The following is a 23,238-nucleotide window of genomic DNA, read 5'->3' as shown; positions in this document are numbered from 1 at the left end:
GTGAGAGGGGAGGGACAACGGGTGGCTTTGCAGGATTGGTCACCTGCAGTTTAAAGCCACACCCTGCCCACCATTAGTATCAGGTTGCCCAGTCTCTATCATAGGCTTTGTTTCGGGTAGGAGTGAAGCTGAGGGGGGGCAGGAGAGCAAGGGGTCGCAGCTGAATTGTGAGTGTGTGTCGTTCGCCATGTCCTTCTGAAACTACATTCACAATATGACATTTTTTGGCATTATCGTGACAGCAGCACAGGGCCATATAAATTCTTCAATGAAGCTGGCAGGCTCATCTTACATGATGGCTGTATAGTGGGAGGAGGGAGAAAGAGTGGCTTAGAATTCCAGCCTTGTGCTGGCAGGCAGAGGAAATTGCAGCTCAGAGCGCTGTATGTGTAATTGAAGTAATCAGGACTACTTCTTATTTCCTGACATATGCATTGTGGTATCAGTGGCTCAAAGGCATTTAACCCCTTCAAAACATCAGTTAGTTATTCAAATCTGTGAAAAAGGGCCGTTTGCCCACTTTGATGCTAGTTCTGGTGCCCAGAACCCATGTGGGCCAGGCTGAAGGGACTTGTTTTTGATATGAGGCTCCATGTTCTGTATGTATGCACTGTGGTATCTGTGGACCAAAGGCATTTAACCCCTTAAAAACATCAGTTACTTAATCAAATCTGTGAAAATGGGCTGTTTGCCCACATTGATGCCAGTGCTGATGCCCAGAACCCATTTGGACCAGGCTGAAGAGAACTGTTGTTAATGTGGGGCTCCCTGTTCTATATGTATGCACTGTGGTATCTGTGGACCAAAGGCATTTAACCCCTTAAAAACATCAGTTACTTAATCAAATCTGTGAAAATGGGCTGTTTGCCCACTTTGATGCCAGTTCTGGTGCCCAGAACCCATGTGGGCCAGGCTGGAGGGACCTGGGTTTGATGCAGGGCATCACTTTCTGTGTATTTTAATTGTCAGATCAGTGGCCCAAAGGCATTTAACCCTTTAAAAACATCAGTTACTTATTCAAATCTGTGAAAATGGGCTGTTTGCCCACTTTCATGCCAGTTCTGATGCCCAGAACCCATTTGGGCCAGGCTGAAGGGACCTGGGTTTGATGCAGGGCATCACTGTCTGTGAATTTTAAGTGTCAGATCAGTGGCCCAAAGGCATTTAACCCCTTAAAAACATCAGTTACTTATTCAAATCTGTGAAAATGGGCTGTTTGCCCACTTTAATGCCAGTTCTGGTGCCCAGAACCCATTTGGGCCAGGCTGGAGGGACCTGGGTTTGATGCAGGGCATCACTTTTTGTGTATTTTAAGTGTCAGATCAGTGGCCTAAATGGATTTAACCCCTCAAAATCATCAGTTACTTATTCAAATCTGTGAAAATGGGCTATTTGCCCACCTTGATGCCAGTTCTGGTGCCCAGAACCCATTTGGGCCAGGCTGGAAATAACTGGTTTGGATGTGGGGCGCCCTGTTCTATATGTATGCACTGTGAGATCAGTGGCCCAAAGGCATTTAACTTTATTCAGCGCTTTTTCGTGCCCACTTTGATGCCCATTTTTGTGCCAGTTTTATTATTTTTGTAGCCGTTTTTAAGTGTATTCACATTAGGACACCTCACTGCATTGTATGTTATTATTGTGATGATTATTTTTTGTTGTTAAACCTATAAAAAACAGAAAAGAAAAAAATGCCGAATAAGAAACCGACGAATAAGAAACCAACTTCAGCCTCGTATAGTTTCCATGGTTCCCCTGGGTTTTCTTTAGTTGCACGCTCCGTAATTCCTATATCTGCAATCTTTCTTCACATAATACGTACACCCTGCCAGACATGGAGTGGTGCTGGATTACATGTAACACTCCGTGAGATGACCGGAGGCTGCACACCGTATACCTCCGTGGGGCAATAATCAGTGTGACGTGTCTCCCACCAGTGACAGCGACAAAGAACTGCGCGGAACTGTAGTACTCGGCACCATGTTCACAGGGGAAGTGTGTAACCGTTGCACCGCTCACCCTTCCTGAACATCACAAGGTCCCGTGTGCAGGAGCGCGGCCAGTAGGAACCGGCCTGCATCATGTCCTTGTTACTGCTGGGCCTCCGCTCTGTGGCGGCGACCGGGCTCCGTTGTCCGCCGGTGCGGGGGAAAAAGCGCTGGTTGTGGCCGTATCTCAAATATCTAAAGAAGAAGGCGGAGCTGGAGGGTCCTCCACCGCCGGTGCCAAGGTGAGCAACCCCCGCACTGCATCCCTGCAAATCCCCCCCCCCGCACTGCAGCTCCATCCCTGCAACCCCCGCACTGCATCCCTGCAAATCCCCCCCCCCCGCACTGCAGCTCCATCCCTGCAACCCCCGCACTGCATCCCTGCAAATCCCCCCCCCGCACTGCAGCTCCATCCCTGCAACCCCCGCACTGCAACCCCATCACTGTACCTGTCTTGTGATCTGCTGTCAGTCGCTGAGCTGTGCCTGTCTTGTGATCTGCTGTCAGTCGCTGAGCTGTGCCTGTCTTGTGATCTGCTGTCAGTCGCTGAGATGTGCCTGTCTTGTGATCTGCTGTCAGTCGCTGAGCTGTGCCTGTCTTGTGATCTGCTGTCAGTCGCTGAGATGTGCCTGTCTTGTGATCTGCTGTCAGTCGCTGAGCTGTGCCTGTCTTGTGATCTGCTGTCAGTCGCTGAGCTGTGCCTGTCTTGTGATCTGCTGTCAGTCGCTGAGATGTGCCTGTCTTGTGATCTGCTGTCAGTCGCTGAGATGTGCCTGTCTTGTGATCTGCTGTCAGTCGCTGAGCTGTGCCTGTCTTGTGATCTGCTGTCAGTCGCTGAGCTGTGCCTGTCTTGTGATCTGCTGTCAGTCGCTGAGCTGTGCCTGTCTTGTGATCTGCTGTCAGTCGCTGAGCTGTACCTGTCCTGTGATCTGCTGTCAGTCGCTGAGCTGTGCCTGTCTTGTGATCTGCTGTCAGTCGCTGAGCTGTACCTGTCCTGTGATCTGCTGTCAGTCACTGAGCTGTGCCTGTCTTGTGATCTGCTGTCAGTCGCTGAGCTGTGCCTGTCTTGTGATCTGCTGTCAGTCGCTGAGCTGTGCCTGTCTTGTGATCTGCTGTCAGTCGCTGAGCTGTGCCTGTCCTGTGACCGCCTGTCAGTTTGTTGAGTAATTCTTGCATGTGTTGCAGAGACATGCAGCTGCTGGGACTTGAACATATGATTCAAGCACGCTAAAGACACTGGGTTAGCACACAAGCATTCTCAGTTAACACCTCATCCAAGCGTATTCACTCATCACTAACAGACATCCATCATCAGAAGATATTTTATTGTTTACGTTTTCTACGTATATTAACCCCTTAAGCCCGAGGGTGGTTTGCATGTTAATGACCGGGCCATTTTTTACAATTCTGACCACTGTCCCTGTATGAGGTTATAACTCTGGAACGCTTCAACGGATCCCAGTGATTCCGACAATAAATAAATAAAAATGAACATTTAACTTTTTTTCACAAAAAAATTACTTCAGCTCCAATTTCTTTTATTTTACCAAGGGTAACAGGAGAAAATGGACCCCAAAAGTTGTTTTGCAATTCGTCCTGAGTACACAGATACCCCATATGTGGGGGTAAACCGCTGTTTGGGCGCATGGGAGAGCTCGGAAGGGAAGGAGCGCCGTTTGACTTTTCAATGCAAAATTGACAGGAATTGAGATGGGACGCCATGTTGCGTTTGGAGAGCCACTGATGTGCCTAAACATTGAAACCCCCCACAAGTGGCACCATTTTGGAAAGTAGACCCCCTAAGGAACTTATCTAGATGTGTGGTGAGCACTTTGACCCACCAAGTGCTTCACAGAAGTTTATAATGCAGAACCGTAAAAATAAAAATTCATATTTTTTCACAAAAATTATCTTTTCGCCCCCAATTTTTTATTTTCCCAAGGGTAAGAGAAGAAATTGGACCCCAAAATTTGTTGTCCAATTTGTCCTCAGTACGCTGATACCATATGTCGGGGGGAACCACCGTTTGGGCGCATGGGAGGGCTCGGAAGGGAAGGAGCGCCATTTGGAATGCAGACTTACATGGAATGGTCTGCAGGCGTCACATTGCGTTTGCAGAGCCCCTAATGTACCTAAACAGTAGAAACCCCCCACAAGTGACCCCATATTGGAAACTAGACCCCCCCAAGGAACTTATCTAGATGTGTTGTGAGAACTTTGAGCCCCCAAGTGTTTCACAACAGTTTATAACGCAGAGCCGTGAAAATAAAAAAAAAAATTTTTCCCCCACAAAAATTATTTTTTAGCCCACAGTTTGGTATTTTCCCAAGGGTAACAGGAGAAATTGGGCCCCAAAAGTTGTTGTCCTATTTGTCCTGAGTACGCTGACACACGGGAGAGCTCGGAATGGAAGGAGCACTGTTTTACTTTTTCAACGCAGAATTGGTTGAAATTGAGATCGGACGCCATGTTGCGTTTGGAGAGCCCCTGATGTGCCTAAACAGTGGAAACCCCCAATTCTAACTGAAACCCTAATCCAAACACACCCCTAAGCTATTCATGAATTTCTTTTGGGGGAGGCGTTTATACCGTTCCGCGTTTGGTAAAATGGATAAAGCAGTTTTATTCTTCGGGTCAATACGATTACAGCGACACCTCATTTATATCATTTTTTTATGTTTTGGCGCTTTTATACAATAAAAACTATTTTATAGAAAAAATAATTATTTTTGCATCGCTTTATTTTCAGGACTATAACTTTTTTATTTTTTTGCTGATGATGCTGTATGGCGGCTCGTTTTTTGCAGGACAAGATGACGTTTTCAGCGGTACCATGGTTATTTATATCTGTCTTTTTGATCGCGTGTTATTCCACTTTTTGTTCGGCGGTATGATAAGCGTTGTTTTTTGCCTCGTTTTTTATTTTTTATCTTACGGTGTTTACCGAAGGGGTTAACTAATGGGCCATTTTTATAGGTCGGGCCGTTACGGACGCGGCGATACTAAATATGTGTACTTTTATTGTTTTTTGGGAATAATATATATATTTTTTTTTTTTCATTATTTAGGAAATATTTTTTTTTTTTTTACACATTTGGAAAATTTTTTTTTTACTTTTATACTTTGTCCCGGGAGGGACATCACAGATCGTTGATCTGACAGATTGCACAGCACTCTGTCAGATCAGCGATCTGAGTTAGAACACTGCAGGCTTACCAAGCGCCTGCTCTGAGCAGGCACTTGGTAAGCCACCTCCCTCCCTGCAGGACCCGGATGCCGCGGCCATCTTGGATCCAGGCCTGCTACAGGGAGATCACATCGCGTTGCTGCGGGGGTCTCAGGGAAGCCCGCAGGGAGCCCCCTCCCTGCGCGATGCTTCCCTGTACCGCCGGCACACCGCGATCATGTTTGATCGCGGTGTGCCGGGGGTTAATGTGCCGGGGGCGGTCCGTGACCGCTCCCGGCACATAGTGCTGGATGTCAGCTGCGATAGGCAGCTGACACCTGTCCGCGATCGGCCGCGCTCCCCCCGTGAGCGCGGCCGATCGCGTATGACGTACTATCCCGTCGGTGGTCATATGGGCCCACCCCACCTCGACGGGATAGTACGTCTAATGTCAGAAAGGGGTTAATACATCTGGTGCTGTTCCTCTTTTGGCTGTAAATGCCTGGACAGTATGGCTTATATCAGTTTGTCAGCCATTTTAAGCAATTGATTATAGTATATATATTAGCTGTGGATATATGAGTATACATGAGTGTATATATAATTATATAGGAGTATATATGCAAGTGAGATCTATATGAAATATATGATAGAAATATATATCACAATCAGAGGAAAAGTATAATAGAAACACGTCACCATTTCTTGTATTTATCACCCACTCCTGGTTTTGGCTTATCTGTTATTGTAATCCTGTATGTGAAAATATTGTGAAGAACAGGAAATGTGAACCAAGTATAGAGCTGAGTGACCAGTGTGAATTTCTCAACCTACAGACTCTAATGTACTTGTCTTGTTGCTCAGTTGTGCAGCGGGGCCTCTCACTTCTCTTTCTGCTCTGGATAGAGCCCCTGTTTGTGCTCTCCTCTAAAGGCAGTAGTACACACCGTTGTACGAAATCTTCAGTTTATTGGCAATTTCTCACATGGAATAGCCTTCATTTCAAAGAACAAGAATAGACTGTCGAGTTTCACATGAAAGTTATTTTTTTCTGGCCATTTTGAGAGTTTAATGAAACCAACAAATGTAATGCTCCAGATTCTCAACTAGCTCAAAGGAAGGTCAGGTTTATAGGTTCTCTAATCAGCCAAACTGTTTTCAGCTGTGCTAACATACTTGCACAAGGGTTTTCAAAGGTATTCTAACCATCCTTTAGCCTTCTTACACAGTTAGCAAACACAAAGTACCATAAGAACACTGGAGTGATGGTTGTTGGAAATGGGCCTCTTTACACCTATGAAGATATTGCATTACAAACCAGACGTTTGCAGCTAAAATAGTCATTTACCACATTAACAATGTATAGAGTGTATTTCTGAATCATTTAATGTTAGCGTCATTGGAATAAACTGTGCTTTTCTTTCAAAAGCAAGGACATTTCTAAGTGACCCTAAACTTTGGAACGGTAGTGTATGTTTTATTTAAATGTGGTTTTTCCTGTTATCTTCTGATCACACATTGCATTTAAGCTGTACTTTTGCAGGAGAAGGTGACTGGACAGAGATGAATGTCTCCACCACAATGATGTTCTCTGACATTATTTTGTTTACCTCCGCAGGTCGCAGCAACCAAACTTTGATTACCACGCAGAGATTGTAGCGTTCTCCAAGCGTCTGCATGAGAACTTCTCCATTCAGCTCCTAAAGACGGCATTTGTGAGTCCTTCCTACCTGGTGCAGGAGGAGGGCCGGCGGAGGGAGCTGGGTTTGGACAGTGAAACTGCCGCTTTAAATCTACAAGACAACCAGACTCTGGCAGCAGTGGGCTCAGACTTCACTGTGTCCTATCTCACCAGTGCTTTCCAGCAGGCCTTTCCCAGCCTGCCCAGAGCTGGCCTGGAGGCCTTAGTGGACTACCTCACCAGCCAGGAGGTTATGTGTCATGTGGCCCAAAATCTTTGTGTAGAAGACCTGGCGTTGAGCTCTGAGTGCCCCTTGTCCCCTGAAACCTTAGAGAAAACCTTCTCAGCAGTGATCGGAGCTCTGCTGGAAAGTTCTGGCCCTGACACCACAGGCCGCTTTCTCCAGGTAAATCTATGGTCCTTGCGATATTCAGTCCGGTCCGGAATTCTGAATTCATTATAACAAAGTTTTTTTTCCTCCATCTTCTAGGATTTCTTAATTACTCAGATGATCGGGAAGGATTTATTTGATATGTGGCCTGTAATGGACCCAATGTCGTTACTTGTTGAGCAATTATCCCAACGAAATATTCCTCTCCCTGAGCCCAGGATCACAAGACAGTCTGGGGCCACTACCGTGCTACCTGTGTACTTTGTGGGACTTTACTGGTAAGCACTATGGGCCGATTCATCAGAGCTTTTACTCCAGAATTGGGCCGTACAAAGCTTTAATAAGTCACAAAATTTGCTGTGATATTTTGTGACTTTTGGCCATTTTTGCACAGCTGTGACGAAGTGAGCATAGCTGGACCAGGATGGGGCATGGTAAGCCCCGCTCGTCTGATTCATGACTATGACTTTATGCTGCAAATCCTACTCCAGACACTGACTGGAGTAAGATTAATGGCGAGGCGCCTGCCTCTTGTCAGACACGCCTGATTCATCAATAGGAAGCTGCCTCTAAGGCTATGTGCACACGTTCAGGATTTCTTGCAGAAATTTCCTGTGCAAAACCGGACATTTTCTGCAAGAAATCCGCATGCGTCTTTACCGCGTTTTGGTGCGTTTTTTTTGCAGATTTTTCCTGAGCTTCCCAATGCATTAAATAGCGGGAAAAACGCAAAAAATCCACAAAATGAATGAACATGCTGCGTTTTTTACCGTGATGCGTTTTTTCCGCGGGAAAAAATGCATCATGTGCACAAAAATTGCGGAATGCATTCTAAATGATGGAATGCATAATGTATGCGTTTTTATAGCGAAAAATCCGCAACGTGTGCACACAGCCCCTCTTCAACCCCAGCATTGTTCTCCTCGGTCTTGATGAGGTACGGTTAGTTTGTTCTTTGTTCTGCTTAAAATCATTTTACTCCTTCATAAAGCGAAGCTAAATCTTATATCTTTGCCATCACTTTATAATTGTGGGGTCCAACCTCTGGGATCCCCACTAATCAGGATACAATACTCGTGGAACCCTTTCTAGTTTTTCCCCCGATGGCATGGAGACCGGGAAGCTCCGTGCAGAGGAATATGGAGAGCTCCTGATCATAAAGTGATGGATTCTCTTCTCGATATGCCACTACTTTTTTAGATGAATAATTAAATAAAATATACAAGCCATATTGTTTGGAATTCCGTGCCTAATTTGGACATTTGTGTAAAAAATAAATAAATCATCAAATGAGAAACGTTGGCTCCAACCTCCATTATATAAAAAAAAAAAAAAAAGTTTTGCTGTTATTGAGAAGGGTATTTTATATTAGAGTTCAGATTACATCATGGTGAAGGTGACAGACTTAGTGAAGACCCCCAAGGGGAAACTTGTGTGATCTTCTCAAATTAATTTTGTGTTCCTTCTTCCTAAGATCCTAAAATACTTGTGTACAACTTAGGAGGAAATATAATCAAAATTGGTTTTGAAGGTTATTATATTGTTTATTATCCCCTAAAAGGCACTGGAAAAAACTAACTGTGCGAATAGTCCTCATTAGCAGTTTTTCACTATTTTGTGTCTATAACTTATATCAAGACATACAGTAGGGAAAACAAGCATTTGATAAACTGCCGATTTTGCTAGTTTTTCAACCTACAAAGAATGGAGAGGTCGGTAATTTTTATAGTAAATATAGTTCAACTGTGAGAGACAGAATCTAAAACTAAAAACAGAAAATCACACTGTATGATTTTTACATAATTAAATTGCATTTTATTGCATGAAATAAGTATCTGATCACCTATCAACCAACAAGAATTCTAGCGCTCACAAACCCATTAGTTTTTCTTTAAGAAGTCCTCCTACTCTGCACTCATTACTTGTATTAATTGCACCTGTTTGATCTCGTTACCTGTATAAAAGACACCTGTCCACACACTCAATCAATAACACTTCATCCTCTCCACCATGGCCAAGACGAAAGAGCTGTCTAAGGACACCAGGGACAAGATTGTAGACAAGCACAAGACTGGGATGGGCTACAGTACAATAGGCAAGCAACTTGGTGAGAAGACAACTGTTAGGCTAGGGTCACATTGCGTTAGTGCAATCCGTTTAGCGCTAGCGGATTGCGCTAACGCAATGTTTTATATGGGGCTGCGGTCGGGGTCGCGGTAACGTCCCCGCTCTCGCAGATCGCCGATCTGCGAGAGCGGGGAACGGACCGCGGGCGCGCCTCGGACGCTGCAAGCAGCGTCCGCGGCGCGCCAGGAATCTCCGGCGCGTCGCTAGCGCGTGCCGATCATGGCACGCGCTAGTGTAGCGCGTTAGCGTGAATGGGCGCGTTAACGGACGCGTTGCACGGCGTTAATTTCGCCGTGCAACGCTGTCCGTTTAACGCGGTCCCATAACGCAATGGGAACCCAGCCTAAGTGCAGTTATTAGAAAATGTAAAAAACACAAGATGACTGTCAATCTTTCTTGGTCTGGGGCTCCATGCAAGATCTCATCTCGTGGGATAAGAATGATTCTGAGATAGGTCAGGAATCGGCTCAGAGCTACATGAAGGATCTGGTCAGGAAACAGAGAAGCACATTGCTAAGGAGAGTAAAACTAATCCCAAACTGTTCTTCAACTATATCAATAGTAAAAGAATAAAAACTGAAAATGTAGGCCCCTTAAAAAATAGTGAGGAAAGAATGGTTGTAGATGACGAGGAAAAAGCTAACATATTAAACACCTTCTTCTCCACGGTATTCACGGTGGAAAATGAAATGCTAGGTGAAATCCCAAGAAACAATGAAAACCCTATATTAAGGGTCACCAATCTAACCCAAGAAGAGGTGCGAAACCGGCTAAATAAGATTAAAATAGATAAATCTCTGGGTCCGGATGGCATACACCCACGAGTACTAAGAGAACTAAGTAAAGTAATAGATAAACCATTATTTCTTATTTTTAGTGACTCTATAGCGACAGGGTCTGTTCCGCAGGACTGGCGCATAGCAAATGTGGTGCCAATATTCAAAAAGGGCTCTAAAAGTGAACCTGGAAATTATAGGCCAGTAAGTAACATAGTAACATAGTAACATAGTTAGGCCGAAAAAAGACATTTGTCCATCCAGTTCAGCCTATATTCCATCATAATAAATCCCCAGATCTACGTCCTTCTACAGATCCTAATAATTGTATGATACAATATTGTTCTGCTCCAGGAAGACATCCAGGCCTCTCTTGAACCCCTCGACTGAGTTCGCCATCACCACCTCCTCAGGCAAGCAATTCCAGATTCTCACTGCCCTAACAGTAAAGAATCCTCTTCTATGTTGGTGGAAAAACCTTCTCTCCTCCAGACGCAAAGAATGCCCCCTTGTGCCCGTCACCTTCCTTGGTATAAACAGATCCTCAGCGAGATATTTGTATTGTCCCCTTATATACTTATACATGGTTATTAGATCGCCCCTCAGTCGTCTTTTTTCTAGACTAAATAATCCTAATTTCGCTAATCTATCTGGGTATTGTAGTTCTCCCATCCCCTTTATTAATTTTGTTGCCCTCCTTTGTACTCTCTCTAGTTCCATTATATCCTTCCTGAGCACCGGTGCCCAAAACTGGACACAGTACTCCATGTGCGGTCTAACTAGGGATTTGTACAGAGGCAGTATAATGCTCTCATCATGTGTATCCAGACCTCTTTTAATGCACCCCATGATCCTGTTTGCCTTGGCAGCTGCTGCCTGGCACTGGCTGCTCCAGGTAAGTTTATCATTAACTAGGATCCCCAAGTCCTTCTCCCTGTCAGATTTACCCAGTGGTTTCCCATTCAGTGTGTAATGGTGACATTGATTCCTTCTTCCCATGTGTATAACCTTACATTTATCATTGTTAAACCTCATCTGCCACCTTTCAGCCCAAGTTTCCAACTTATCCAGATCCATCTGTAGCAGAATACTATCTTCTCTTGTATTAACTGCTTTACATAGTTTTGTATCATCTGCAAATATCGATATTTTACTGTGTAAACCTTCTACCAGATCATTAATGAATATGTTGAAGAGAACAGGTCCCAATACTGACCCCTGCGGTACCCCACTGGTCACAGCGACCCAGTTAGAGACTATACCATTTATAACCACCCTCTGCTTTCTATCAATAAGCCAGTTACTAACCCATTTACACACATTTTCCCCCAGACCAAGCATTCTCATTTTGTGTACCAACCTCTTGTGCGGCACGGTATCAAACGCTTTGGAAAAATCGAGATATACCACGTCCAATGACTCACCGTGGTCCAGTCTATAGCTTACCTCTTCATAAAAACTGATTAGATTGGTTTGACAGGAGCGATTTCTCATAAACCCATGCTGATATGGAGTTAAACAGTTATTCTCATTGAGATAATCCAGAATAACATCCCTCAGAAACCCTTCAAATATTTTACCAACAATAGAGGTTAGACTTACTGGCCTATAATTTCCAGGTTCACTTTTAGAGCCCTTTTTGAATATTGGCACCACATTTGCTATGCGCCAGTCCTGCGGAACAGACCCTGTCGCTATAGAGTCACTAAAAATAAGAAATAATGGTTTATCTATTACATTACTTAGTTCTCTTAGTACTCGTGGGTGTATGCCATCCGGACCCGGAGATTTATCTATTTTAATCTTATTTAGCCGGTTTCGCACCTCTTCTTGGGTTAGATTGGTGACCCTTAATATAGGGTTTTCATTGTTTCTTGGGATTTCACCTAGCATTTCATTTTCCACCGTGAATACCGTGGAGAAGAAGGTGTTTAATATGTTAGCTTTTTCCTCGTCATCTACAACCATTCTTTCCTCACTATTTTTTAAGGGGCCTACATTTTCAGTTTTTATTCTTTTACTATTGATATAGTTGAAGAACAGTTTGGGATTAGTTTTACTCTCCTTAGCAATGTGCTTCTCTGTTTCCTTTTTGGCAGCTTTAATTAGTTTTTTAGATAAAGTATTTTTCTCCCTATAGTTTTTTAGAGCTTCAATGGTGCCATCCTGCTTTAGTAGTGCAAATGCTTTCTTTTTACTGTTAATTGCCTGTCTTACTTCTTTGTTTAGCCACATTGGGTTTTTCCTATTTCTAGTCCTTTTATTCCCACAAGGTATAAACCGCTTACACTGCCTATTTAGGATGTTCTTAAACATTTCCCATTTATTATCTGTATTCTCATTTCTGAGGATATTGTCCCAGTCTACCAGATTAAGGGCATCTCTAAGCTGTTCAAACTTTGCCTTCCTAAAGTTCAATGTTTTTGTGACTCCCTGACAAGTCCCCCTAGTGAAAGACAGGTGAAACTGCACAATATTGTGGTCGCTATTTCCTAAATGCCCAACCACCTGCAGATTTGTTATTCTGTCAGGTCTATTAGATGGTATTAGGTCTAAAAGTGCTGCTCCTCTGGTTGGATTCTGCACCAATTGTGAAAGATAATTTTTCTTGGTTATTAGCAGAAACCTGTTGCCTTTATGGGTTTCACAGGTTTCTGTTTCCCAGTTAATATCCGGGTAGTTAAAGTCCCCCATAACCAGGACCTCATTATGGGTTGCAGCTTCATCTATCTGCTTTAGAAGTAGACTTTCCATGCTTTCTGTTATATTTGGGGGTTTGTAACAGACCCCAATGAGAATTTTGTTACCATTTTTCCCTCCATGAATTTCAACCCATATTCTAACCTCTATTGTTGGTAAAATATTTGAAGGGTTTCTGAGGGATGTTATTCTGGATTATCTCAATGAGAATAACTGTTTAACTCCATATCAGCATGGGTTTATGAGAAATCGCTCCTGTCAAACCAATCTAATCAGTTTTTATGAAGAGGTAAGCTATAGACTGGACCACGGTGAGTCATTGGACGTGGTATATCTCGATTTTTCCAAAGCGTTTGATACCGTGCCGCACAAGAGGTTGGTACACAAAATGAGAATGCTTGGTCTGGGGGAAAATGTGTGTAAATGGGTTAGTAACTGGCTTAGTGATAGAAAGCAGAGGGTGGTTATAAATGGTATAGTCTCTAACTGGGTCGCTGTGACCAGTGGGGTACCGCAGGGGTCAGTATTGGGACCTGTTCTCTTCAACATATTCATTAATGATCTGGTAGAAGGTTTACACAGTAAAATATCGATATTTGCAGATGATACAAAACTATGTAAAGCAGTTAATACAAGAGAAGATAGTATTCTGCTACAGATGGATCTGGATAAGTTGGAAACTTGGGCTGAAAGGTGGCAGATGAGGTTTAACAATGATAAATGTAAGATTATACACATGGGAAGAGGGAATCAATATCACCATTACACACTGAACGGGAAACCACTGGGTAAATCTGACAGGGAGAAGGACTTGGGGATCCTAGTTAATGATAAACTTACCTGGAGCAGCCAGTGCCAGGCAGCAGCTGCCAAGGCAAACAGGATCATGGGGTGCATTAAAAGAGGTCTGGATACACATGATGAGAGCATTATACTGCCTCTGTACAAATCCCTAGTTAGACCGCACATGGAGTACTGTGTCCAGTTTTGGGCACCGGTGCTCAGGAAGGATATAATGGAACTAGAGAGAGTACAAAGGAGGGCAACAAAATTAATAAAGGGGATGGGAGAACTACAATACCCAGATAGATTAGCGAAATTAGGATTATTTAGTCTAGAAAAAAGACGACTGAGGGGCGATCTAATAACCATGTATAAGTATATAAGGGGACAATACAAATATCTCGCTGAGGATCTGTTTATACCAAGGAAGGTGACGGGCACAAGGGGGCATTCTTTGCGTCTGGAGGAGAGAAGGTTTTTCCACCAACATAGAAGAGGATTCTTTACTGTTAGGGCAGTGAGAATCTGGAATTGCTTGCCTGAGGAGGTGGTGATGGCGAACTCAGTCGAGGGGTTCAAGAGAGGCCTGGATGTCTTCCTGGAGCAGAACAATATTGTATCATACAATTATTAGGTTCTGTAGAAGGACGTAGATCTGGGTATTTATTATGATGGAATATAGGCTGAACTGGATGGACAAATGTCTTTTTTCGGCCTTACTAACTATGTTACTATGTTACTATGTCAATGACCTGAAGAGAATTGGAAACAGTCTCAGACATTACTGTTAGTAACAAAGTATGCGTCATGGATTAAACGTCTGCAGGGCACACAAGGTCCCCTTGCTCATTACCAGATGTTCAAGCCCGTCTGAAGTTTGCCAATGACCATCTGGATGATCCAGAAGGAGGCATGGGAGATGGTCATGTGGTCAGATGAGACCAAAATAGAACTTTCTGGTATCAACTCCTCTCGCCGTGTGTGGAGGAAGAAGGATGAGTACAACCCCAAGGACACCGTCCCAACCGTGAAGCATGGTGGGAGAAACATCATACTTTACGGGTACTTTTCTGCAAAGGGGACTGGATGACTGCACTGTATTGAAGGGAAGATGGATGGGGTCATGTATTGTGTCAAATTTTGGCCAACAACCAACTTCCCTTAGTAAGAGCATTGAAGATGGGTCGTGGTTGGGTCTTCCAGCATGACAATGACCAGAAACACAGCCAGGGCAACTAAGGGATGGGTTTGTACGAAGGATTTCAAGGTGCTGGAGTAGCCTAGCTGTCTCCAGACCTGAACCCAGTAGAAAATCTTTGGAGGGAGCTGAATCTCAATGTTGCCCAGCGACAGCTCCGAAACCTGAAAGATCTGGAGAAGATCTGTATGGAGGAGTGGGCCAAAATCCCTGCTGCAGTGTGTGAAAACTTGGTCAAGAACTACAGGAAACATCTGACCTCTGTAATTGCAAACAAAATTTTTAAACCAGATACTAAGTTCTGTTGTATATTGTATCAAATACTTAATTGATTTGCATTTTATTGCATGAAATATGTAAAAATCATACAATGTGATTTTCTGGTTTTCATTTTTAGATTGTCTCTCACAGTTGAAGTGTACTTTGTATGTGGGAAAACTTGCAAAATTGGCAGTATATTGAATACTCATTTTCCCCACTGTACCTCTCTTCATGGTTCCAGGCTACAAAAACTCCATAATCTGATCCTGCCGTCATACTATTCTGCCGGTCCCTGGGTTGTTGCTAAAATAATTTTAGTAGTTTTTTTTTTTTTTTTTTATTTATCCCCGTTTACATTGTTATTTCCGCAAACTTTGAAAAACTGTTTTCAGACACAAAATGTGATTGCAAATATTAGTAATCACAAAACACAGCGTGCCCTAATACATCTCATATGTAAGACACTAAAACTGTATTTTCTTGTTTCCAACAGTGATAAGAAGCTGATTGCCGAAGGTCCGGGTGAGACGGTCATTGCTGCAGAGGAGGAGGTGGCCCGCGTGGCCCTGAGAAAGATGTTTGGATTTGCAGAAAACCGGCGTCCTTGGGATTATTCCTCACACAGACAGGACATCAGTGATAAGAAGGCTGTACATGCATCATGACTCTTCAGTGTATACACGCACTATGTGAACGGACTTTACACATGATTGTTATATTGGAGATAGAAGGAGCAGATGTTTTCCACAAATATGTTGTCCTCCCCCCCAAATATGCAGACAGTGGGACACCATGGTGACTACACTGACATCTCCTGCAGGATGTTTGCTGAGTTTTTGTATTCATAATGTCAGAAAAAATGAATAAAGCATTAATTATATCTGCATCTTGTTTGACTATAACATACATTGAACTTTCATTTTAATTCTATGATCAGACAATCTGCCTTAAGGTTTTGTTATGTGGAATCCTTTCTGTCTTCTCTAGTGTCATCTATCCCTCCTAGCTTTGCATTGTCTGCAAATTTGATCAGTTTACCTTCAGTTCACTTATCTATATCATTTATAAAAATGTTGAACAACAAGACAGAGCCTTGTGGTACCCCTCTTGAAACACTCTTCCAATTTGATGTGCAACCATTTATTACCACTTTTTGAGTACGATCACTAAGCCAGTTATGAATCCACCTAACCATAGGCTTGTCAGTCCCATAATTCTTTTCAATGAGGACAGTATGAGGTGCTTCATCAAATTCTTTGCTGAAGTCGAGATCTACTGTATCTACCGCCTTTCTCTGATCCACCCAGTCAGTTATATCATCCTAGAAGGAAATTAGATTTGTCTGACATGACTTGTTTGCTACAAACCCATGCTGGCTCTGGTTAATTACTGTATTCTTATCCAAGTACTTGCATACATGTTGTTTAAGAATTTGTTCATAGATCTTTCCTGGTATACAAGTAAGGCTCACTGACCTGTAGATAAAAAGTACCTCTCCCTGGCATCGGATGGTTTCCTGTCCCTGACTGGGAACTTTCAGTTCGGCGTACCTGAAGATGGAAGATCAGGATGAAGATAGTACAGGCCCGGCCAGTCCGGTTCAGGCAGTGGGGAGGCCACACTGCGGCTAGTACGGTGTCCTGAAGCCGCCTCTGCTGGGACCGATGGGTATTGCAGGATGAGCAGGGGGGACACAGCGAAGCGCCCCCTGATGATGCGACCGGGGAGGTCATATGACGAGTAGGAACTTCCGGGGTGAAACCTGGAGTAGGTTTGAGGATGCCATGTGGGCATTTTAAAAGGGGAAGAGTGTGATGAGACGTTCCCTGCAACCAGCATCCCGGCAGAATGGAGGACAGCGAACTGCAGCAGCCACCACCACAGCAGCCGTGCCATAGGCAGCAGAAGCAGCAGCCTAAAAGACATGATTATGCAAGCAAAAGAAGCAGACGTTCAAGCAGCCGTTAGCCGCTACTGTGTCTGATTGGTGAGGGATCTTCGTGAAAGTTCATCTTGTAATTGGGGTCCCCTTTTTTTTCTCTTTCATTATTGAGGGAAGAAAAAGGGTGGAGAAAACCAAACACAGAAGTTGCCCCATGTGTAACAAAGAGTTACCCTGTCACCTGGGATAAGACACTCTGCCATTCATGCATAGAGCAAGTGTTGTGTCTACCAGTCTCTGAAGCTTGGATCTCAGTGGAGATATACATTTTCCTAACATACAATGCAACACCTCCTCCCCTCTTGTTAATCTTGTTTCTAATAAATAAGTTGTAGCCTTCAAGTTTTGTATTCCAATTATGTGTATCATCCCACCAAGTTTCAGTGATGCATATGACATTATATCTATCTTCTTGAGTTAGCAGCTCCAATTCTGTCTGTTTCCCATGCTCTGTACATTTATATAGAAACATTTTAGTTTATAGTCGGTTTCTCTTGTTCCTCTATTTTCTCAGTTTCTCTATTTTCATTCAAAATTTGTTGTTTTTTTCTACTTCCACTTCTAATAGCAGGATTCTCAAAAGAATTAATTAGCTGTGTATTTTTTCCTGGACTTATATTTCCCTTTCCATATTGCTCTAGTGTAAAGCTCTCCTGATGAGTGTAGCATGGCGCGTACCAAATATGTGTTTCCTGTTTTCTTAAGATGCAACCCATCTCTAGCAGATAGTCCATCATACAGATAATTGTCACAAGTGTGTCACACTAACCTTGGAGATCTGGAGCTAGAAGATCACTGCATATTGTGAATCACAGATCTTCCATTTAGCCTGGGTGTTTGGATTCTATATTAAATTATGTTGGTTTCCTTTGGTGTTGAAGAGGTTAACGACCCTTTCTATGCTCGTCAGAAACATGCAATTCCATTTCAGCTGCTTCTGATCTGGTCGTTAACTCATCTTATGAAACCTGGCCAGACCCTCTCTGTCTTGCCAGTGAAAGTTCGGATTCCTTGCTCTTAGGAGACGCGGTGCTGAATAGGAATTTGTTGTTACTATTGGAGATTCGTCTTGCTGTTCGATGTGCTTAAGCAAAGTGTTTTGGAGAGAAGTTGTTTTAGAGGTGTTCTTTTATACGTATGTGTTTATCTCCTGGTCCCTGTTTCCCGTTTAGTTTATTCCTCCCTGTCCCCATCCTCCTACCTATTGTTGGTTGATGCATTTTTATGATAGAGGGTTTCTGTTATCACTGTTTTGTCTTGTTCATATTACATTTCAATCCCATACTCTGTGTGGTGCGGGAGGGCACAGACCATGGTTTATCAGGAGCACAGTGAGGTCTGAGACTCGGGCCTATGTACCATAAGGAGTACCCCAGGACAGGGATAGTTAGGGTCCCAGTTCCTCGGACAGTTTAAGGCCCTTTTACTGAACATAAGACCATCACAGCGTGACAGTAATTCACTCCATGGTCAAGAAACCCAAAACGTTGCTCACTGCAGCATCGACATAGCCAGTTGTTTACTTGTAGAATCCTGTTCAATCTTTTTGGTCCATATCCACCCACTGGGAGGATGGATGAGAAGACAACCTGCTCTCCCAGTTCCTTGACTTTCCGGCCTAGGCCTTTAAAGTCTCTGCATATAGTTTCCAGGACCTTTTTTTGCTGTGTCATTTTGTTCCTACATGTACTAGTAGACATGATTAATTGTCTGTAGCACTGAAAAATCTTCATACCCTAGCAAACACATCTTTGATTTGGACACCTCGAAGACCCCACACTTCTCATGAGGTAATGTCTGGTTGGCAGATAGCTTCTGTTCCTCTGATCAGGGAATCCCCTATGACCACCACTCTACTTTTCTTATTCACCACAGCGCTTTTTCTCCTTTCAAGAGGCTTCTGACTTCTTACTGGGGTGTTCTTTGTGGGCAAAGCACTTTTTTGATGTACATCTTCATTCTTGTCCTGTGTAGCGGTTCTTCACTATGGGTGCAGACTGCCTTCTCATCTTGCTTCTTTGGGTCACATGCTTCCATTTCTCTTCTGCAGGTACATTGAAAGGAGCTTCTCTTCGAACATTCTGAATAGTTATTACTCGGTCATTAGCTTTTGCAGGAACACTGAAAAGTTCTTCTCTTGCAACATTCTGAAAAGATTCTTCTGCTCTGTCAAGGAAATCCTCATCTTCCATGATGAGCTTCAGTGTATAGCTGTTCTCTCCTGAAGACCTTGCACCTTTTCCTCTATGCTATGTGCACACGTATCATGGTCCACTGCGGATTTTTCCGCAGCGGATTTGATAAATCTACAGGGCAAAAACGCTCCGTTTTTGCTGCAGATTTATCGCGGATTTAAGCTGCCATCACACTAGCAGTATTTGGTCAGTATTTTACGTCAGTATTTATAAGCCAAAACCAGGAGTGGGTGATAAATACAGAAGTGGTGCATATGTTTCTATTATACTTTTCCTTTAATTGTTCCACTCCTGGTTTTGGCTTACAAATACTGTTGTAAAATACTGACCAAATACTACTAGTGTGACAGCAGCCTTACCGTGGTTTTTCTGCGGATTTCACTGCGGTTTTACAACTGCGGTTTTCTATAGGAGCAGCTGTAAAACCGCAGCGGAATCCGCAGAAAGAAGTGACATGCTGCGGAATGTAAACCGCTGCGTTTCCGCCCGGTTATTTCCGCAGCATGTGCACAGCGATTTTTGTTTCCCATAAGTTTACATTGTAATGTAAACTCATGGGAAACTGCTGCGGACCCGCAGCGTTTTCCACATCGTGTGCACATACCCTAACAGAGACAGAAGCTTGGATTTCTAGCACTTAACGTTTGTCTTTTCCTCTGGCATGTCTGTAAACATATACTGTTGCACACATTGCAGCACACCATATGTGTAATCTTCATGTTGAACAAAACGAATTTCTGTGAAATCGCTGCAAAGATTTGACAATTTGACGATTTCCTTCAAGCAGCTCGATCCAGCTACACCCAAAGATCCTCAGACTCGTTGTTAGGAGTCAAGTTCCCGTCGCTGCACAGGGGGAATCTCAAGCCATGTCTGCTGCTGTCTCCTATTCTGCTTCAGCCGCGGTGGAGCCTGCTCAGCGGAGACGTCGGTCCCAGCGTCTCACTCAGCCTGATACTGTGCAAAGGGTTACTGCTGCCTTTCCAGGTTCTGCTTTTGTAGCCAGCACTGGTCAGCGGCATGCAGGCTTTTCTGGGACTGTCCTGCTTTGAACACACTAAGCATGCCCACGGGAGGACCTGTCATTGGAGGTCTGGGGTCACACGCTCAGGCCCTGTAGCAGCTCATATTGGACCACTTGGAAGGTCCTTGTCTGCTACAGCTATAAAAGGTTCGCATGGCCTCAAGGCCATGCGCTAGTATCAAATCAAAGTCTATGAGCTCAGCGCCAGTGTGGTCATGTCTGGATGTGGTTAGGGTTTGGCTGAAATAAGCGCCTAGAATACCGGCACCTCCGATGAGGAGTTGGTATGCGTGTATTCAGGGCCTTGGCTGAAATAAGCCACTAGAATACCGGCACCTCCAGTGAGGAGTTGTTTGCCTGTTTCTCTGACTGCATGACCACAGTTTTGCTCTGTTTGGTAGCTGTGTACCTCTGTGAGGTTAACATGGCACAGCATCTTGTTTCTAGCAAATCTTGGGGGGTTAACAGAGTTCGCTTATACCGCCATATAGCGCCGCCATTTGCCAGCAGCAGGTTCCTCTCCTGCACGGTGGACCCCGGGTTGCGAACGCACCTATCAATACATCTAATATATAATTGCCTAGAATACTACTTCCTGCAATTTGTGCCAACTTCCTGTCCGGAGCTAATGTCCGGAGCTAATGTCCGGAGATAAGTGACGTCAACAGTGTCCAGTGTCTGATTGGTTGCCGCCTGCTGCGAGCGACCAATCAGAAACGTGCCGTACTGTGACACACTCCGCCCGCCATTTTGGTGTGATTTTTGAATTTTTACCTCACAGCAAGTTTCTACTGCGTGGAGGCGGGCCCAGTGACGTTGCTCTCCAAGCTCCTGCCGAATTTCGTCAAAAAAATGATAATACCATTTACCAAAACTATATATATTTAGTTGTGAAGTGGTTCAGTGACATTTTCACACCAATTTTGAACTTTTGTTTGGTGTTTTTTCCATATACTGCCTATTATTTTTGTTCTTTCTTACTATTATTTATTAATTGTATTATTCTTACATTTGAATAAATAAAGTATATATGGATTCTAGACTCCCGATTCTTTAGAATCGGGCTGCCATCTAGTATATTTATAATCAGTGCGTTCCGCCAACCCTAACACTCGTGAGAACTCTTCATTATTCCCAGAATGCACCAGGAATATGCAAATTATTTCCCTCAAGCTTCAATTCCTATTTACTAAGGGATGACACAATATATAGCAAGAAAGTACACTATGTACTAAGGGACTGCTTTATACATAAGAAAGTACACAATTTACTATGGGATGACAATATACATAACAAGAAAGCACACTGTATTAAAGAATGATGCTAGATGTAACCGTAGTGGTACTTCTTCAATAATGATGCTAATATACTGAATCAAGAGAAAGGAGATTTTAAAAAAATCTATTCTGGTAGGTTCTAAAATGAAATACACAGGCTGGACTTAATCTGTAAATTGTTAATATCAGAAGGTACCAGCACTAAACACTGTGCCATAGGACCACAAGTGAAACTATATTGTAAAAAAATAGCAGTGTAATAAAAATCAGTAAGTATAAAAAGGAAATGAATACTAAAACAAAAGATGGTGGCTGAGATATGAGGGTAAATGATAGGTATTTTTTTTTTAATCAGTGTAAACTTGTCTGCGGTGAATGGTAAAACAGAAGTCAGAACCATGTTCAAAGGCAAAGTGTCTCGGCACATGATGGGCCTGATTCATCATTGATTTTTCACCAGATTTTATATTGCGAATACTTGTCAAAGAGTGATTATTTTTTGTGATTTGCGACAAATTCATCAAACTCTGCACCTTTTATCAGTTTGGATTTTAGTTACCAAAAGTTGCAAAAATTGCCTCATTTCTACTCCAACCCCCCACCCTCCTCGCCCCAGAATGCTTTAATAGATTTCTGATATTTTAGTGCATTTCTAGTAGCATTCAACTTTTCCTCCTAAAACATCCCAAAATCAATTTAAGATTAAAAAAAAAATTGGGGGCTTTGTGCAAAATTCATGAATCTTTGATGAATTTTGCACAAAATATACCAGTAAAAAACACAAGTTACAGAAGAAAAATTACTTAAAAAATGTTAACAAGAAGTTGAGCCTCAAGATCTACCTATGGTATCACATTGTATTTAATAAGTGCAGTGCAACCACTTATTCTTGTCAAACATTAGGCACAATATAGGCAATAACTTTATTGAACTTTTTTACTATTGTTTATACGAAAAAAAACGGTTGTGGATCGTCTATCAGAACAAAGACTAACTGCTGAGTATTGAATAACCATAGGATTGGCCCAAGGTCAAGACATGAAATAATGAGACATACTGATACTTGTGTCACTCATGGCTGCTGTTTTAAAATTTTATTTTTTGCCACTTTTCATGTTTTATACATTTACCTTTTAATTTTCAGACATTTTTCCCTTTTACAAATGTAATTACATGAATGGAAAAACAACATTTTTGAGCATTTTTTCAGCTATAATTGTAGCCATGATTGACACTGCCCTTCTCACTGCTTTTGTTCTTTTTGGGTTTGGAGGTTCCACAAATGAAACCGAATAGACCTGCCACAATCTGACTAAGGGCCACTAAGATCTCTAGCAGCCCCACAATGGCCAGACCCACAAACACTGTGATGTGGATAATCTTCTGAATGTCCTCATCAATTTTAAAATTCAGGTCAAAATCGGGCAACCATTCCCGTGCGAAGCCCGTGACATTGTCATCCACTGGCGGAGAGTAAATGCAGGAACCGTTCAGAAACCAGGCCAGGTCAAACTTCAATGTCTGGAGGGTACTAGTAAAAAAAAAAAAAGGCAATAAGATAGGTGTGCAAATAAAAAACAAGAGGTATACAAAACCAGTGTATATAATATATACTAATATATTAACCCCTTAAGGACCAGGGATATTTCCGTTTTTGCGTTTCCATTTTTTGCTTCCCTTCTTCCCACCGCCATAACTTTTTTATTTTTCCATCAATATGGCCATGTGA

General features: G+C 43.0%; 2 protein-coding genes across 2 annotated transcripts in view; one reads left to right on the top strand and one right to left on the bottom strand.

Annotated features, from left to right (window-relative positions):
- The first annotated feature begins 1,818 nt into the window (after nt 1-1,818).
- LOC138638497 (large ribosomal subunit protein mL44-like) lies at nt 1,819-15,955 on the top strand. Its single transcript, XM_069727838.1, has 4 exons — nt 1,819-2,230; nt 6,773-7,241; nt 7,326-7,504; nt 15,565-15,955. Exons 1-4 carry the CDS (start codon nt 2,082-2,084, stop codon nt 15,734-15,736), a joined length of 969 nt encoding a protein of 322 aa, XP_069583939.1. The 5' UTR covers nt 1,819-2,081; the 3' UTR covers nt 15,737-15,955.
- Nucleotides 15,956-22,588: 6,633 nt separating this feature from the next.
- LOC138638496 (transmembrane 4 L6 family member 20-like) overlaps nt 22,589-23,238 on the bottom strand; it is a 60,376-nt gene continuing 59,726 nt past the window's right edge. The window contains exon 4 of the mRNA XM_069727837.1: nt 22,589-23,040. Coding sequence (XP_069583938.1) covers nt 22,716-23,040 — 325 coding nt within the window. The 3' untranslated portion in view covers nt 22,589-22,715. The remainder of the gene's footprint in view (nt 23,041-23,238) is intronic.

The sequence above is a fragment of the Ranitomeya imitator genome, chromosome 5 (genome assembly GCF_032444005.1).
Source record: "Ranitomeya imitator isolate aRanImi1 chromosome 5, aRanImi1.pri, whole genome shotgun sequence".
Classification (NCBI taxonomy): Eukaryota; Metazoa; Chordata; class Amphibia; order Anura; family Dendrobatidae; genus Ranitomeya; species Ranitomeya imitator.
Note: the sequence above shows the minus strand (reverse complement) of the source record. Positions and strands in the feature narration are given on the sequence as shown.

Coding starts and splice junctions, on each gene's coding strand:
- LOC138638497 (XM_069727838.1), top strand. CDS start 2,082: ATGTCCTTGTTACTGCTGGGCCTCCGCTCTGTGGCGGCGACCGGGCTC. Junction 7,242..7,325: donor CCACAGGCCGCTTTCTCCAG/GTAAATCTATGG, acceptor TCCATCTTCTAG/GATTTCTTAATTACTCAGAT. Junction 7,505..15,564: donor TACTTTGTGGGACTTTACTG/GTAAGCACTATG, acceptor TGTTTCCAACAG/TGATAAGAAGCTGATTGCCG.